The sequence below is a fragment of the Melozone crissalis genome, unplaced genomic scaffold, assembly GCF_028551555.1.
Source record: "Melozone crissalis strain CALT ecotype California unplaced genomic scaffold, PUWL_Pcris_2 ptg000042l_1, whole genome shotgun sequence".
Taxonomy (NCBI): Eukaryota; Metazoa; Chordata; class Aves; order Passeriformes; family Passerellidae; genus Melozone; species Melozone crissalis.
In genome coordinates this window covers 8,172,943-8,190,465 of record NW_026535820.1, presented here as the reverse complement: position 1 = coordinate 8,190,465, position 17,523 = coordinate 8,172,943, and the positions used below count along the sequence as shown (strand labels likewise).

General features: G+C 39.3%; 2 protein-coding genes across 2 annotated transcripts in view; one reads left to right on the top strand and one right to left on the bottom strand.

Annotated features, from left to right (window-relative positions):
* The first annotated feature begins 704 nt into the window (after positions 1 to 704).
* On the top strand, positions 705 to 11,657 carry SDCBP (syndecan binding protein). The gene is made up of 8 exons (XM_054285304.1): positions 705 to 807; positions 3,720 to 3,798; positions 6,314 to 6,423; positions 6,738 to 6,896; positions 7,890 to 8,065; positions 9,268 to 9,439; positions 9,996 to 10,087; positions 10,943 to 11,657. The coding sequence occupies exons 1-8, from the start codon at positions 757 to 759 to the stop codon at positions 10,995 to 10,997; spliced, it is 894 nt and encodes a 297-aa protein (XP_054141279.1). The 5' UTR covers positions 705 to 756; the 3' UTR covers positions 10,998 to 11,657.
* Positions 11,658 to 15,120: 3,463 nt separating this feature from the next.
* Positions 15,121 to 17,523, bottom strand: part of NSMAF (neutral sphingomyelinase activation associated factor) — a 39,081-nt gene continuing 36,678 nt past the window's right edge. Inside the window, exons 30-31 of the mRNA XM_054284617.1 lie at positions 16,810 to 16,919; positions 15,121 to 15,861 (exon numbers count right to left, since the gene is read on the bottom strand). Of these exons, the coding sequence (XP_054140592.1) occupies positions 15,767 to 15,861; positions 16,810 to 16,919 (205 nt within the window). The 3' untranslated portion in view covers positions 15,121 to 15,766. The remainder of the gene's footprint in view (positions 15,862 to 16,809; positions 16,920 to 17,523) is intronic.

Sequence of the window (17,523 nt, the reverse complement as noted above, 5' to 3'; positions counted from 1 at the left end):
TACTGAGCAGGATGCCACATGGTGTCCCTTTGGCCAGTTTGGGTCAGCTGTCCTGGCTGTGTCCCCTCCCAGCTCTTTGTGCCTCTGCAGCCTTCTCACTGGCAGGGCATGGGAAACTGAAAAGCCCTTGACTTAGTACAAACACTTTTTAGCAACAACTGAAACAACTAGTGTGTTATTAATATTCTCATCCTAAATCCAAAATGCAGCACTAGGAGGAACATTAGCTCTATCCCAGCCAAAAGCAGGTCAGTGGAATATTAGAAGTGTTGAAAGTGTTTAAATATTTTAGACAGCAGAGCGGAAGCTTCCACAGTTGAATGTAAAATGCTGTCCCTGTTGGGACAGGAGTGATTAGGTTTTTCCTCCTAAAGCTCATTGTAATTGCTTCTTGGCCTCCTAAAGTCTTTCTTTGCTTCCTGCAAAATGTTTTGCTCTGTGTAGGTTTTCTCTTCATTGAGACCTAAACTTTGACAGTGCTAAGTATATTAAATAAAGCCTATTAGCCAAAGGCTGCTGTTGATAACAGATTAAATGGGTAGTCTTAATGGAATTCATCTGTAGTGCCAGATATCTTTACTGCTGACTGGCAGGTCACAGAACACTTGTTTAGCACTTAGTCTGGTTAATTTATTTAAAAGAAAAAAAATTAAGGAGTTAAACTCCATAAATATCTGAAAGCTAATCCTCTTGTTTGTTTGCTTTCCCATTTGATTTTTTTTCTAGTCTGCCTTTGCCCGGTAGGACTTCATCAAAATGTCTCTCTATCCTTCCCTAGAAGATCTGAAGGTGGACAAAGTTATTCAGGTATGGTGGACTTTAAAAAAGATGAGTTTTGATGACAATAACTTATCTGATATTTAATCCAGGAATGGGGAGACTTATTGTAGTTGAGAGCTTGTTGGAAAAGACAACCTGTTTACTTTGTAGCTTTATCTAATATGATTAATGCTTATTTTGCCACCTGGATATATTTATTTTGCTTTATCTATTCATTTGTGTTCATTTGTCTTTAACATGTTTGGGGTTTTTTAGGTATAGATACATGGTCTTAAGTAGACAAATATAGTCAGTGTCTTCACATACTTCAGCTCTGACTTGATGACTAAACTAATAAATCTGCTTCATCTCATTCCCAGTGTCCAAATCTGTGGCAGAAAGTTTTTGTGGTCATTGGAGTAAAAAAAAAAAAAAAAAAAAACCCAACAAAAAAAGTAGCACTGGCTGTCTTAATTCCATCTGGAATCAGACTTGTCCTCTGGCTGTTTCATGGTAGTCACCAGTTCTTACAGTACATCCAAGTTTGTCACCTTTGTGCAAAATCCTTTATTTGTAAGAATATTGGTAGTTTTATTATTAGACGTGATGAGGACTAAAACATATCTGTGAAACAAAATAATGAAAAACACTTGAATGGATTAACAAGTCTATGAGAAGTTTGATGTGGATGTATTTCACAAGGAGTTTCCTTACTTTCTTCAACATTTTATCTCTTCCTGAACTTAACCTGCATTCCTTCCTGGTTTAAACAACAGCAAGAAGTTATAGTGTGTTTTAAGGTGGCTGATACTTCTGTCCTTGCTGTTTTCATTGGGAAGCCATCAAGCAAACTACTAGAACAGCTTCTTAACTCTCCTGTGCTATCCCAAAATGCAGTGCCCTGTCTCATCTGTGTTTGTATGTGTGGGGTGGGGCTTTTGCAGTTGTGGGTGCTGTGTTGGGATTGCTCCTTGTTGTGTCCTCCCACTCCATTCTTCTTATGTAACCACAGTCCTTTATCTACAGTCTCGTAAAGCTGAACCAAAAATTGAGTAGCCTGGAGCCAAGAACAGGCTCCTTTGGCCTTTTATTGACCAACTGCTAGAGTTTATATATTACAGTTGAAAATTTTCATAAATGTAATCAGTAAGCCATAACACTTTCACTGATACTTTTCATAGAATCACTGAATAGTTTGGGTAAAAGTCCTCTGCAACAAGCAGGGACATATTCAACTCCATCACTTTGCTCAGAGCCTTAAATGTCCCAACCTGACCTTAAATGTCTTCAAGGATGGGGCATCTAGTGCCTCTCTGGATAGCCTATTCCAGTGCTTCACCACCCTCATTTTGAAAAACTTGTTTCTCATATCTGGTCTAAATCTAAATCTAACCCTCTGTTAGTTTAAAACCTGTATCCCTTGTCCTCTTGCAACAGGCCCTGCTAAAGGGTTTTGTCAGCATCTTTCTTATGAGCCCCCTTTAGGCTCATAAGAAGGCTGACAAAGGCTGCTGTAGGCGTCTCTTCTCCAGGCTCAACATCCCAGCTCTGGCAGCCTTTTCTCATTGGAGAGGTGTTCCATCTTCTGATTTGATTACTTCTGTGATAATTTCTTTGGGGCCTGCTCCAGAAGGTTCATGTCTTTCCTGTGCTGGGGGTCCCAGAGCTGGACACAGCACTCCAGGTGGGGTCTCACAAGGGCTGAGTAGAGAGGCAGAATCACCTCCCTTGACCTGCTGGTATCAAAGGCTAAATTATTTCCTTCTCCCAAAGAATGCATTATAAAAATACTGTCTCTTTAAGTAAGTCTGAGGGCATTTTTAGGAGAAGAGGGGGCAGAGTGCTGAAAGATGTCTGTATCTGCAATGAGTGACTAAGATTCAAATGACTGCTGGCTAAAACAAACAGACTTGTTACATTAAATATTATTCTAACCTGCTCTTTTTGTCCCTCATTTGAGTTGGAGCCTGTGCTTCTAAATACATGTGATATTGCTAAATAATGACTCATTCTTGCTGTGAAACCTTTTTTTAAAGACAACTTCCTGGAGTGAACAGGACTGAGAAGTTTTCTATTTTCAAGCGTTTCCTTAACATCATGAAGTAATTTGACTGTCATGTTGCGTTAGAAAATTTATGTGTCCCGTTCAGGGTAACGTTTCAGTATGCATTGAGTACTTCCTCCCCCTGCCCCCCCACCTCTGACATTCAACCTCAGGAAAGTTACTGGAATAGCTATTTCCATCATGTTTAGGAGGCCTCTCTAAGGCTGTATTTTTCACTGGTCATGAACACACAAGGCCAAAAAATAGAGCTGAGGTATTGAGAAGGAAGGAAACTGACTCACAAATACAAGAGAAGTTAATAAAGTAAGCCAGTCAGCAATACAGAAATAAAGCTTAATGTCTTCACTGTAGTAGCTGTAGAAAAATCATCTTGAAAGGTCTGATTCTTTCAGAGGACATACTAGTAGCACTGGATTGTGTGGAACTTGACACCTGAAAAGAACTATGGATCTCACTTAACAGTGTCTATAAATGGTGTGAAGAAGTAAACCTGCTGCTCTCTGGCTGAAAAAAGAAATTGCAAAACACTCTGCTAAAGGTCACACCTTAAAACTTATTTGTTAAGCTTTTTTGGACAAAGGTAATGTTTCCTTTAAGGCTTTTTGACTTGCTTAATGATGTAAATAGAACAGGTTGACAGGAAACCCTTTTTGCATTATCATTGTAGCTCTTTCTCTCAGGAAGATATGAGTTGATCTGCCAAAGTAGCTCTGATACTATTACAGCATGTTGTATTGAAGCTATTTATTTCACATAAAAGTTTGACTTCATTACTTCAAGATGAATAGTAATTAGCATGTACAAGAAAAAAAGAAAATACTGAGTCTCCTGCCTGCATAATTAAGATTTATTTTTTCTTCTGCAAGATAACATATGTGAGTTTCTTTGCTTTTAGGCTCAGACTGCCTTTTCTTCAAATCCGGCTAATCCAGCAATCTTGTCTGAAGCTTCTGCTCCAATTCCTTGTGATGGAGGTAAGCTCATGTACTGCATAGTATCCTATGGATGATGTAGTAGAAAGCAGTTATGAAATCCTAAAGTTAACAGTACAGTAAAAAATAGCTATAAATATGTTACCCTATTTACAAAGGGAAATAAATGTTACCCTGTTTACATTTCCATTTTGGAAATGCTAACACCCACCTTGGTAAGGTGCTATAGGAGTCAAAAAACAGTGTTTGCTTATAAAAGGAAGTTGTGGCAAGCAGTCACCCTTCTCTTTTTGCAACCTTTTCCAAGTGAGCCTACCATAACAAAATTTGATGTTGGTGCCTTTGGGCTCTGTTAGCTCTTACCTCAGACACTTAGTTGTCCTTATTTATCACATGTGTATTTGTAAGCTTTAGAGGACAGTGTGAGTCAGTCTTTGCTCTACACTGAGTTTGCTCTGGGACAAAGACAAATCTCTGTCAACAATTGCCCAGGAAGCTGGCACTTAATCTTGTTGTGCAACCAACATAAAGCTTGCAGCAGATTTTGGAATCAGATTTGTGGTGGGAAATCCATCAGATCTAAAGCTGAATGATTTGTACTTGTACTTTCTCCTTCTTTTCTTCCATGCGCATGTACATCCACAAAGGTGCACAGGTATGTTTGAGGTTAGAGCTCTGCTTTAGTAAATTTAAGTCTAAAAGGCCTAAAGCCTTGTGACCAGCAAGACCAGCAGCAGTGCTGGAATGGTGGTCAGGAATTGCTCAGATATTAAAGGCTGGTGGATAGAACTTTGTCTCCAGTTCTCCTCTGGGTGCTTCTGTGTCTAAGATGACTTTAAGGCAGATGTTTGCATAGCTCACCAGAGTTGCCTCTGGTAGATCCTATCTGGATTAGGTACTTCCCTGGCCTAACCTCACCAGACCAGATTTGAGATTGCTTCAGCAGTCTTGGCAGCTCTGCTGTCCATAGTTTGAATTCTCCTGCATGTGTTCAGCAGGCAGGAACCAAAACATAATTTTGACATCAGTTGTGCGTGAATTGCTCTGGAATTCTGTGACTGAAGAATGATCAATCATTCCCAATATTCCCAATATATCCCAAATGAAAGAAGGCCTTACATCACCTATAGGATGTGCCAGACCCACTGGAATTGCTTCGGTTCTGACAGAAACAGGAGACTGTACAACATCAAGAGTTTTGTCTTCTGCTATGAGTTCCATTATTTGGAGCACTCTCTGTTTTAAATGAGAATTTGATTCAGCCAGCAAAGAATGCATCTGGTGTAGTAAAGAACAAAACAGAGGAATTGTGTAGCTGCAGAAATCTTGTGCTGTGTTGTGCATAATCCTAGGGGCTTGCTTGAAAAAGCAAGCAAAAATAGAAAAGTTATTCATCAAAAGCTTTTTAATCAATATTGGTGAATTATAAGCTTCTGGGTTAGTCCAGAAATATGATCAGACTGCTCTCATGCAAAGCATATTAAAGAGCAAAAAAATCTCTTGTTTATATTGGCATTCACCTGGCATTGACCTTTGCTCCTTCCCAGAAAAGTTACTTACTGTTGCTGGTCAGACATGGATTCTTAAAGTAGCTGGTTTTATACATTTTTACCCATAAATGAACACTAGAAACCTAAGCCTGTGTACTGGGGAGAGTCTGGTTGCTTCTGAAGCCCTTCTTTCCACTGCCTCTCTCTCTCCAAGCAGCTTTTTCTGTCCCCACTCATTTAGTGAGGATATCAGGGAGACTCTTAAGAGTTCTCATAACTGGCACTTGTGAGATGGCACCAGTTAATGATCTGTGGAATGTCAAGAGCAATATCAAGGTTATTTCCAGAGTTGTTCAGCTCAAGGTCTGTCAGTTCAACTTCCTTTCCTCCCACTCCTTGTGCCTCCCTCTGCTTGGGTATAGAGGGTTGTTTTAAAGGCTGTGTGTGTTTTGTCTTGTTGAGAGGCATGTGTAAAGCCCCTCCAGTTTGAAGCTGTGACAAACTGACAGCTGCTTTCTCATGAAGACTCACAGCAGACTGTAGTGTGAACCTTAGAACCAGGAGGGTTCTGCAGAAACCTTCCCATGCCTCAGATCTGGAATATCCTTGGTGTGAATGCCTCTTGCTGTTTTTGAACTTGGTAGAAGGTGTGTGTGTGTGTTCTTCAGCACACCTGGTTTGGGGGTGGGGAGGGGAGCCGTTCTCCACTAATTGCCCAGAAGTTCTGGAGTTGAAGGGCGTGTCCTTATGCAATGCAGCACAGTGTTGGTTTTGGAACGTCACCGTGTGTCTGTTGTTCTTTGTGTTGTAAAGGGTGGATAGAGTAAGTGAAACTGAAAGTTCTCCTTTAAGTTCTTTGTCTCAGAAGTGCTGCTTGTCTGGTTACTCTTCTGAACCAGGCCAGAAGAACAATTCTGATTCAAGTGAGTCTTCTGCCATAATTTTCCAGTTAAATAATTACAAAAGCACAAGATTTGTTGAAGTAATTGTTTCTGTGAAAGCAGTTAACTGCTCCTTCTTTTAAACCAACTGTTGTATTGATTTTTTGTTTTGTTTTTCTCCTCTAGGCTTGTACCCCAGATTGTATCCAGAACTTTCTCAGTATATGGGTCTGAGCCTCAATGAGGAAGAGGTGCAGAGAAACTTAGCAGTGGCAGCAGCTGCTCAGCCACAGGGTGTAGGTACCAGTCATGCATATTCTAGAAAACAAAAGTGTAAAGACTAAATGTTTATCTAGCATTCTAGAGAGCAGATTATTATTTGCCTGAAGTACCATACTTGACTGAGAGGTGAATTATTTAAGTTGCAGTGTCTATTTTAATCTGTTCTGAAACTGAGCAGTCCATTTCCAATGCTGGGAGGGGATGGGGGAGACTTGGTGTTGTGGCTTATTTTGTGTGGTTTTTTTTTTAAATATCACTTAATGCAAACTGACATATAACTGTTCTTAAAAGTTGAAACTAAGTTGTCTGGCTGTTTTGTTTTAATCAGCAACTGGTAACACGACCTTCTACTAATTACATGGTAGCTCCAGTGACTGGAAATGATATTGGAATTCGCAGAGCAGAAATTAAGCAAGGCATCCGTGAAGCAATTCTGTGTAAAGATCAGGATGGCAGAATTGGACTTCGCCTTAAGTCTGTTGATAATGTAAGTGTAGAAGTTGCTTTTGCCTCCAGAGATTTTATTGCTGGACTATATTAGCAGTGAAGTTAGGATGCGGTCTGGTCATAAAATAGTCTTCTGTATAACGGCTTCTTATCTGTAACTGGAATTTTAAAGTCCTTCATTAGACTTCTAATTAGATTTCCAGCTTTCTGGACTAGAAACTGAATTTACAGCTGCAGTTTAATGCCTTGTGCTTTATAAGATCTGAAAAATACATAAAATATTTTTTGTTTCACTTTAGAGTGGGAACTTGTCCTTGCATAGTTGCTGTGATACTTTTTATCAGTTCAGAACTGCTTGTCTTTACCTTTGTGCAAATACTGGGTGGTACTTAATGTTCAGCAGTATGTAATAACTGCCCACTGTTTACAAGTATCTCCTTTTTTGTAAAAGATGCTTAAACAATTTAAGTCATTTAATCTGAATGTTTCAAAAAAATTTGTACTGCAGGTAGCATATAGGGTTAAAATACTTTTCTGTAGTACTTCCAGTGCAGAAAATGGGATTTTCGTAGAGTAGCATGGGGTGATGTTTTTTTTAACACCCCTCTCTCCCAAGGTATTATTTATAATTTGCTTTGATATGCTTTACTTTGATTTAGGGGTAGTTTCACTAGAAATAGTTTTTTAACACCTATTAAAACAGACAAGTATTTACCCCTTTGCTTAAGACTTTAATGTTATGCTAATGTTTTTTTTAATTTTTAATATTTAGCGATCTAGATAGATTTGCTTGGTTTTGAACTTTGTTCTTGCATTAAGTATCTGTCAGACTTTTAAATACATCTAGAAACAGACTAAAATTTCAAAATTGCCCTTTATGAAGAGATAATTAGCTGGTCCTTTTGTCTTGTCTGTTTGGCTGATATTGTGTAAAATGGCAAACCTCAGGGGCTGTGTGTTCTGTGACTGGTCTTCATCTTTAACCAAGAACTTCCCTTTCTCCTCCCCTCCCCTTTTTTCCCCTCTTTTGTAGGGTATATTTGTCCAGTTAGTTCAGGCAAACTCTCCAGCATCCCTTGCTGGTCTGCGGTTTGGGGACCAAGTTCTGCAGATCAATGGTGAAAACTGTGCAGGATGGAGTTCTGATAAAGCACACAAAGTTCTGAAACAGGCTTCTGCAGAAAGGATTTCAATGATCATTCGGGACAGGTAAAGCCAGCTGCAGATATGGATTTGCCATAATCCATCACTGAGTAATTCTGAGGGGTTTGGGTCTCCCCTTGCTTGTGCAGGTTTAACAAAATCTCATTGTGCATGTGCTTCAGTAGTAAAGATCTTCAGAAATGGTCCCTTTTGTGGGGAGCAATCAAAATGGTTCCTAAATTGTAAACTTCCTGGGCATGATGAGGCGTAACATTTTTCCAAGATAAACTAGTGAGTGAGAGATGCCACAAGTTAAATTTAAACTCTGAAGAGTTCTGTGCTTTTTTTCAGATACAATTTTTTAATTTAGTTAAGTGAAAGTCAACAGTAAAAGTAACAAAATGCTTGCTGTATTAATAGATTTGCATTTTATGTAGCATGATATCTTTTCTTGTGAATTGTGTTGCTTACATAGAAATTAATGCAGATTTTACTAATAGCATGCTTGATGACCCAATATGTTTTTTAAATAATGATCTTGTAGCTAGCTGTATGTAGTAACCACAGGTCAGATTCAACATAAGGCTTGTAGGCTGCAAGAAGACAGATGATACTTCATGTGACTAAGTGTATGCCTCAAAGCTTTTTCCATGCTCTTTCCTGCTTAAGAACCAAGCCTGACTCAGTGGAGGGCAGCTGCTTTGATTGGGGGCAGTTACTTCAAACACTGAATTAAAATATTGTGCCAGTAGATTCCCTGCTCTGTCTACCACTTCTGTGCCCAACATGGTACCCTCTTCCTATATCTACTGCCTTTTTAAGACACAATTTAAAGGTTTATTGTTCCCAAAGCAGTTGAAATGTTGTTGGGAAGCCTTGTGCTTTCAGAATCCTGTAATCTACCTACAATTGTTAAAACTGCCTGCACTGTTTTATTGACCTTGTAATGTTTGTAGAAAACTTTACCTTTAGTGGATGTTTGTTTGGTTGGGGTGGTAGGTGGGTGGATGTTGTTTGGGATTTTTGTATTATTATTAATCCAGATGGTGAAATATCTGTAAAACAGGGACAACATGTAAGGTTTATAAACAAGTATATTTTAATACAACAATATTAACAAAATTAAGTTAAAGCAAACAACTTTTCATTATAGAAAATATGAGTCCCTTAGAGTACAATTACTTTTTATAAGCTAAAGATGCTAAAATAGAATGTGGTTTTTCTGTGGTTTAGTAGACTGAAGATTTTTATTTTAAATGTCTTTTTAGACCTTTTGAACGAATTATTACCATGCATAAGGACAGCACAGGACATGTTGGTTTCATATTTAAGAACGGAAAAATAACCTCAATAGTGAAAGACAGTTCTGCTGCAAGAAATGGACTTCTGACAGAGCACAACATCTGTGAAATTAATGGCCAGAATGTAATTGGGTTGAAGGTAAAATAACCACTATGTGTGGGGTAGGGAATGCTGTGAGCTTTTTATGTTTGTGTAGTGTGTTTTGGAGAGACAAAAAAGGTTGTAATATATTGTTCAGTGTTCATAAAATATAAACTTCAGTCATGATGTAACTTGACTGGAAAGACATAGATGTTTTAGGCCTCTATGCAGTTTTGTGTTGGTTGTCAGGGCAGCTCATTCTCATCCTCTCTGTCTCTACCTGGCAAGGCTGGCCCTCTGTTTTTACCTGTAGTCCAACCTTGCTGGCAAAAGAAAGGGTCAGCTTCCTCCTTCCAACCTGCATCAAATTTTAGCAGGAATTGTGTATGACATCTGTGTCCCTTCTCTAGTCAGTTCATGCAAGATACTCAAAACGAAACATCTGTGAAGTGGCATTGCAGTTTCAGTGATTTGTCCTGATGGTTGAATACTCCAAACAAGGAGTTGGGGAGGTCTCAAAGCCACATGAAATGTGTCTAGAAGAAGCTCTTGAACCACTGCTTTCACAGTCAGCTTGAGTTGTGTTGCTCATATGACTTCTTGTTTCTGACAGGACTCGCAGGTTGCAGACATCTTGGCAACAGCTGGAAACGTAGTGACCATCACTGTCATGCCTTCCAGTATTTATGACTATATAATAAAGAGGTAGGTAATACAGAGCAGCCATGGTGTTATTTATAATCCAGTGGACAGTGACTAGAAAGTGTACTCGTGATAAGATGTCATTACAAACTTGAAGACTGTAAAGGGTGGGTGGAGATGTCTGAAAATTTGTTTAATCTGATGTTTTGGTTAAATTGGTGTGTGTTGGTACTGTTTTTAACCTATTCTGTGTTTGTGATGATCCTTTGCCTTTTCCTCTCTGGAAAAAGCCTTTTCTAAACTTCTTTTGACTAAGCCTGAATTTCTAAGAAGTGACTACTACAAGTATTTGTTACCTTTTAACTAAAATGTTGTTTGTACTGCAAGTAATTCCTGTGGCTTAAAAGTTATTCTGGGCAGGATGGTTTTGGGTTTCTTCCTAATCCTTTGGAAACAATGGCTTTCTACAAGTAAATCTGTCCTGCATAAATACTTTTTGAAGTTAGTAGACATTAATAATGCTTCAGGTGTAATTGAGTCTTTTTTTCAGGTAAAGCAAAAGATATGCCCTTGGCTTGGTATCCTCTTTCTACAGAGCAGTTTTCAGTCTAACAGCCACCTTTTCCCTCTGCTCTCCTTCCCTTGTGCTTGTACTCTGCTTGCCACATGTCCATACCCTAAAAGATACCAACCACACAGCTCAGGTGCTAATAGAAGTGTTGAACACTGTGAGCTTCTCTTCAGTCTCAGGGTGCAGTTTCATGAGCTGTCTGTAGCAACTTGTCAAAAATAGTGGAGTGGAAGTCCAGCTTCTGGTTTGTATTGAAGGACTGGCCATGACAAAGCTACTATGAGCAGAGGCTTGAGTGGTCTTCTATAGTTATCTTACAAACCTGAATGCCTTTTCCTTTTCCTTAGGATGGCAACTAGCATCATGAAGAGCCTGATGGATCACTCTGTTCCTGAAGTCTAAACTTGCCCGATGGATGTGTGTGTACATATATAAAATGATGATTCCACTAAACTTGGGCTATTCTACTCAGTGATCTCTTTCTTCTGCACATGAGCCTTTCTGGAGGCTGAGAGAAGATATGCTGCATCAAGCATTTGCATCTATAATGGCTGGGAATGTCACCGTTCAACATATCTCGTGTATTCACACACTGTAAAACTTGCAGCCTTACATGCTTGACAATGTGAAATTCCAATTGTGTTATGACTTCTTTTTGTAGGTCTTTTATTTAGCTTACTACTACTATAAGCCATTGCAACTAAAGGAACCAGGTATCACTTGCAAAGCTACATGTTGTTACCCAGGACAATGCTGTGCTTTGTATGTCTAAAAAGAATGAGTATTTTTACTGCTTTTTGTTTGCAAGAGTAGATTTGAAATAGCATATTAGAAGTAAGGCTAGTACTAATTAATTTTTTGTTCTAGTAAATACTGTTTACACAAAAATGCCACTTAGCTGAATATAGCTAAAGGCATCAGTAAGCATTAATTAAAGTAGTGTACAGATACTCAAATCTTTTTATTACTTGTTATATGAATTGTAACAAATATGCTTCTCTCTCGCCTTAACCATGTTATTTTAAGGATTTAGACATAACCAAATAAATGACCAAAACTTTACATCCTGTGTATGTACCTACTTCAGGTAAAACAGGCTTATTTTATTGAGGTCAGTTTCAGCTAACAACGAAGATAGGAAATGCAGTGTAAAATATTTTAAAAATCTTACTCCTTTTAACATTGAAATGTTTCAGAAGGGGTAGCTCTGGACTACTTTAAGCAAGATGTGTTGAAGGAAAAAATTTTCACTGTGAGGGTGGTGAGGCACTGGAACAGGTTACCCAGAGAAGCTGTGGATGCCCCATCCCTCAAAGTGTTTAAGGCCAGGCTGGATGGGACCCCAGCAGCCTGGTCAAGTGGAAGGTGTCCCTGCCCATGGCTGGGAGCTGGGAAGTAGGTGATCTTTAAATCCCTTCCAACCCAAGCCCTCTAATGATTCTAACTCTCTTTCCACCTTAAGCTTAACATGGAATAGCAGCCAGCTGTTGTACAAGATGTACTAATTATAAAGTTGCAATTTCAGTGTAAAATGGCCTACAGCTTGCTGGGTGTGCTGGGTCTGGCTGGGTTAATGAAGGTAATGAAGTAGGAGTTGAATTTAATTTTTTTGTAGAAGCAGGTGTGGGGCTGTGTTAGAGGCCTGTGACCAAAGCAGGGCTGATAACACAGCAGGGTGTTTCCTGAGTTGAATGTGCACAGTGTCAAGGCTTCTTCTGCTCCTCCTGTCCCCTGTTCCCAGAGGGAGAGAGGGAGCACAGCTGAGGCCACTGATCCAAACTGACCAAAGGAAAATTCAACACCATTAAGCTCAGCAATAATTAGGGGGGAATCTTTCCAAGGCAGTTGTTGGTCTGGGCATCAGTCTGCTGTGGGAATAAGGGTATGATTACCTTTGCATCACTTCTTTTTTCTTCCCCAGTTTCTGTTTTACCTTTGTTTAGTTCTCCTATCCATTGCAATCCGTAAATTCTTGTAGCTTTTGCACTTTTGAGTCTCTTTTCCCTCTTGCTATGGGGTAGGGTGAGTGAAAAGCTGATCATTGGGATCAGCCCACCACAACAGGTCAGGGGCATGTTCAACTGAGACTTGAAGTTTAGTGATTTTTTTACTATTTTTTCCCCCTCTGCTCTGTTCCAGGTTACAGCTATGAAATCTAGGATTACTGAACTTCAGGTTTCCTCATAGTTGGCAACAGCATGAAGTCAAAGCAAAGAAGTTGAGTTCAGTAGAGGTATTATTTTGTAAAGATATATTTGGGGAATCACTGTAGCTATTCCTTCAGAATTTACTTGGATCAAGAATTGGTCTGGGGGTGGTGGTGGCATCTCAATTATTTCTTTGTCCATTTAAGGGACATATGCAAAAGATTCTAAGAGATGACACCAAAAAGAAAATGAAACATTTCAGAGCTTGGCAGTCTGCAATAAACAAAGTCTCATCTACCACTTCCTCATTAGCATGTGTAGTTAATTGTAGCTTTTCCTGGGTTGGGAGACCTGCTCTTCCAGGAAGGACTCAAGTTCAGCAGTGAAGAAGTGTCTTGGCATGTAGCTTGCTGTATCTCAAATGAATTTCTCTGTTATGGTAACCCAGAGAAAACCATTACAGCACTTCAGGCTGGAGAGGTGACCAAATTCATCCTGCAAGCCAATTTAATGGGACTGTTTGGTTACTAAATGATGGTCTCTGGAACCACTGTGGCAAGCCTACACTGGCAGTAATTGGTGGCTTCATGTAGCATTGGTATAATTCAGCCTCATGGGCCTAGCCCTGTGCCTGCAGTTATCTCTGAGGGCTTTGCCAAGCTCCTCTGCTTAGCTGTGAAATCCCTGGAGCCCAGACACTGATCTCTGCTTCTAACCAGTTTTAACTTAGGAGCAGATGAGTCAGCAAGGGCTGATTATAGATGTAATTGGGCTTTAAAACTCTGTTTACAGCTTAACAAGTGGCATTTGGTTACTTAAATCTTGTGACTCCCTAATAAAGAAATCACGCTAAAACTAAAACCGAAAAAAAAGAGTAAACCAAGACAACAATATGTTGGAGGAATGTAAGATGACAATACTTTTTTTTTGTTATCAGCCAGATTGCTGGAACTACTGGGGCAATCCACTGGAAAAAACAGTGGTAGACTGTCAGTACAAGAACTTCCAGCTATAGCAGATAGCAACCAGAAGTAAAAGGATAATCAAAAAGCTCCTGTTTTAAGGCAGAAATTAGCTAGCACTGGAGAGTAACTTATGATTAAATATACATATATGCATATACATAAATTCAGAGAAACTGGAAGGAAGTATCCAGTCAACAGGGTTAACTTGATTTTTCCCCTTTAAAAAGCTATGGTTGCTTTAGGCAATGGAGCAGGGTGAGGGCTCTGTTTTGTGAGCATGCTTTACGGCACGAGGTAACCTCAGCTGCACTCAAGAGCTATGCATACCATGCATCCATATTTAATCAAAAGAATATGATCTCTCAGTGAGTTTGACCCTGAAGCTTCTGCTTCTTCCTCAGGTTTGAGTTATTTTCATCTGGTTTAGCTCAGCAGGAGGCCCCCTAGTGACAAAGGACAATCCTGAATTCACCCAAGCCATTTCCAGGAAGTGTACAAGAATCACATTCTATCCTGTTTGCATACACACAGATATGTTTGGGAAATAAATAAATCTAAAGGTGAAGAAACAGGGCAGACCCCAAACATTCTCCTGCAAGATTAAGACTGGTACAGCAGGCATGCATGGTATGGCTTAGCCTTTCACCATGTGTGGCTTCACCACACACACTCACTGATTACATAAAAACAGTTGTCTGCTAAGCCAAGAGAGTAGTGCAGCTGAAATAAATACCACTTTGGTTTAATAGCCTTACCTTACTGAAGAATAAGCTCACACTCTGGCATAATAGAATAGAAGACTGGGGCAATGAGAGAGCAGCACCTAACCACAAGCTGATTGTTTCACTATACCAAGAAACAGCTGTGTCTTGGAATAGGCATTGGGTGTCAAACCCAAGGCAGGGTATCTGACTGAACACAGTTCAGTAGAACACTTCCCCTGGACACAGTGCCAGGACACCTCAACACCAGCAGTAGGGAAGACCAGCAGAGAAATAAATAGATCCTCAGTCATACTCAGGCAGCATTACAAATGCAAATGCTTATTGCTATAAATAAACCATTAAATACTTCACCTAAACAATTTAAATATTTCAAGTCTTTCACTTCAGAACAGCTCCTCCCAGGAAAAGATATCCTGAAGTCCTATAGAGAAAGTAATCCTTGTGCAACACTGCTTTGTTCCTGGGTTAAGACAGCTGGGGGCTTGGATAAACCCAGGAAATGGAGCTCTGTTTAAATGCCATACTGAAATTCCATCTCAAAGGAGATTTGAGTTAAAGAAGGTTGGGAACACTAAACAAAACATGAAAATACTGAAGAATAAGAGAAAAGGATAGTAATAAAAATGAGGAAAAGCAGGAGTGATAGTCATTTATGCTCCAACTTCAGGCACAGGATTAGGGGAATATTTATCCCAACACATATATGTGTATGTGGTCTGTTAGACGATCAGTTTTATGCTTGTTTTCTTTTCAGACCAATACATTAGTGTTGGTTTTAAGTAAGAAAAAGCCAGAGAGAATTTGTTCTTACTGTGCTGTATGCCTTTGCAAATAGCCACAGCTAAGGACTGTCAGGAGCCCAGACTAGGGACAGCTGCTGCAGTGTTCAAAGCAGGATTTACATGCATCTCCACTAAGAAGAAATGTTGACTGCACATGACAGACAGCATTAAGCTCCACACACCCTAAAAGGCTTAAATTAAGAATGCAAATGCTGCTTCTTCTTTCAAAGCAGTTCAAACATCAAGCTATGATACATTCCATGTAAATCCAACAATGACTGCAAAATATGAGCTCTTTAATTACAGAAAAATAAGTCTTTTATTTCATATCATTTTACACAAGCAATTTCAATATGATAGTCCATGAAAAACAAATGCATACTCTATGGAAGTTAAGAGCTCTCAGTGAAGTCAACATAACATAGAAAGTTGTGGTTGAACAAAGCTTCCTATCTGGTTGAACTTCAGCAGCCATCATTGCACAGAGTTAAGTTCCTTTAAAAGGTTTGGTTTAAAATTAGAGTTCATTTAAATGACTGGAGGGAAAGGCACTTAATATTGCAGTTTCCAGAACATGATTTGTTTGTCTTCCCCTCCTGTAATAACACTGTTGCACTGTTCATTCATCCACATGGACATTACAGCACCTGGGAAACAAAATCACAAACAAGTAAATAAAGCCAAATGCAAGTAAGTGTGGTACTTGAGATGACAGCACAGATCTTTCTTTGAGAGAGTTTAGCATAGTCTGAGCATTGGGTTACACTGACACCATATATGCTAAGAGGAATTTTAGCAGGGTCCTAGGTAGCTGCTCTTATTCATAGTAAGGATCTCATGCTCCATTGCCTCAGCTGACTTTTGGTACTAGAGGGACATCACTGCTATGTAGAATGCAGATGGCAACTATGGAAAGCATTCATGAAGAATGAGCTTTTTCACTGACATTTGGAATTTTCATGGTAAAAGTGTATTCACATCTTGCAGCATATGCCTCAGAAGCCCACTTGTGAAAAATCCCCAACTACAGAATGATCTCTCCACAGGTCAAGTTCCAGTGTAAAACTTATAGCAGGGAAGTTTGAAACAACTGTTCTTAGTTAAATAGCCTTAAAAACTTGACTTAGTAAAACTTAGGTAGTTTTCCCCACATATCCTGGTTGCTGATATACTGAGACTATATAGATACATTTAATCTGCCTATAAATCCCCATCCAAAACGAATTTACTAGAGAACTTTACCTAATGTTGTTAGACTCAGCCTGGACAGATTGTGGCAAAGAATACAGTACAGTCTATACTATATTTGAGGGCCAACAGGTAGAAAAATGTTGACTTTTGCAATGTTGTGGTAATTAGAAAAATTGAAAGTCATTTCCCTTTGGCCAGTCTTCTACAAAGCAATATTCCTCCATTCTTACTTGATTTCCTAGGAGGCTTACATGGACCTACTTCTAATTCTGGTGTTTCAGGTAAAGCTGACATCAGGAACAGCAAGCTGGCTGAGCAGATGACTCTTTAACTTTTCAGTACTAAAAGAGCTGGAAAATAGGAATCTCACATTCAGTTTGAGAATGGGAATAGTTCAGGCATACCTGTATGTCCTTTGATTCTTTCAGTAACTTTTCCTCCAAGAAGGTCCCAAACCAGTAATTCACCAGATTGAGATCCTGATAAGATGGTATTTCCATCCCATTTGAAGCACCTGCAAGTAAATCTGAGATTAGTTCCTGTCAAGCTTTTGCATGATGACAGCCAGACATTTCCAAACTAGGTCAAAAAAGAACTGGACATAGAGATATGAAACCAAAGGAAACTACCTTTTAACACAGTCTTTCTGGAAAGATTATTCCCAAATTATTTTAAAGGTCCATGACCCAGTCTTGGTTCTGTGACTGCCCTAGACCCAAGCCAGGCCTTCCCCTGGCAGAGCATGAAATAATCCCATAACAGAAGAGGGCCCAGTCAGCTATGCATGTGTGTGATATCCCAGTGCTCTCATGAACCACCACTTTCACTTCTGCCACTATATTCCTGAAACCATCACTTAAAAAGCAAAGATGACTTTCAGGTAAATAACTAGTGAAAATATATGTGAACAAGCATATATAATTATGTATACCCACAAAAAAAAAGGAAGTGTATTCCATGTATATCTGCTATATTTTTACTCCAGTAACTGAGTAAGCATTCCATCTGTTTATCTGATAAACCATAAATAACTGCATACTTTTCAATTGGTGGAAAAAGGTGATTGGTCTTTGATTTTAAAAGCCAATCTTTTTTAAGACTATCAAAAAAAGAAAACA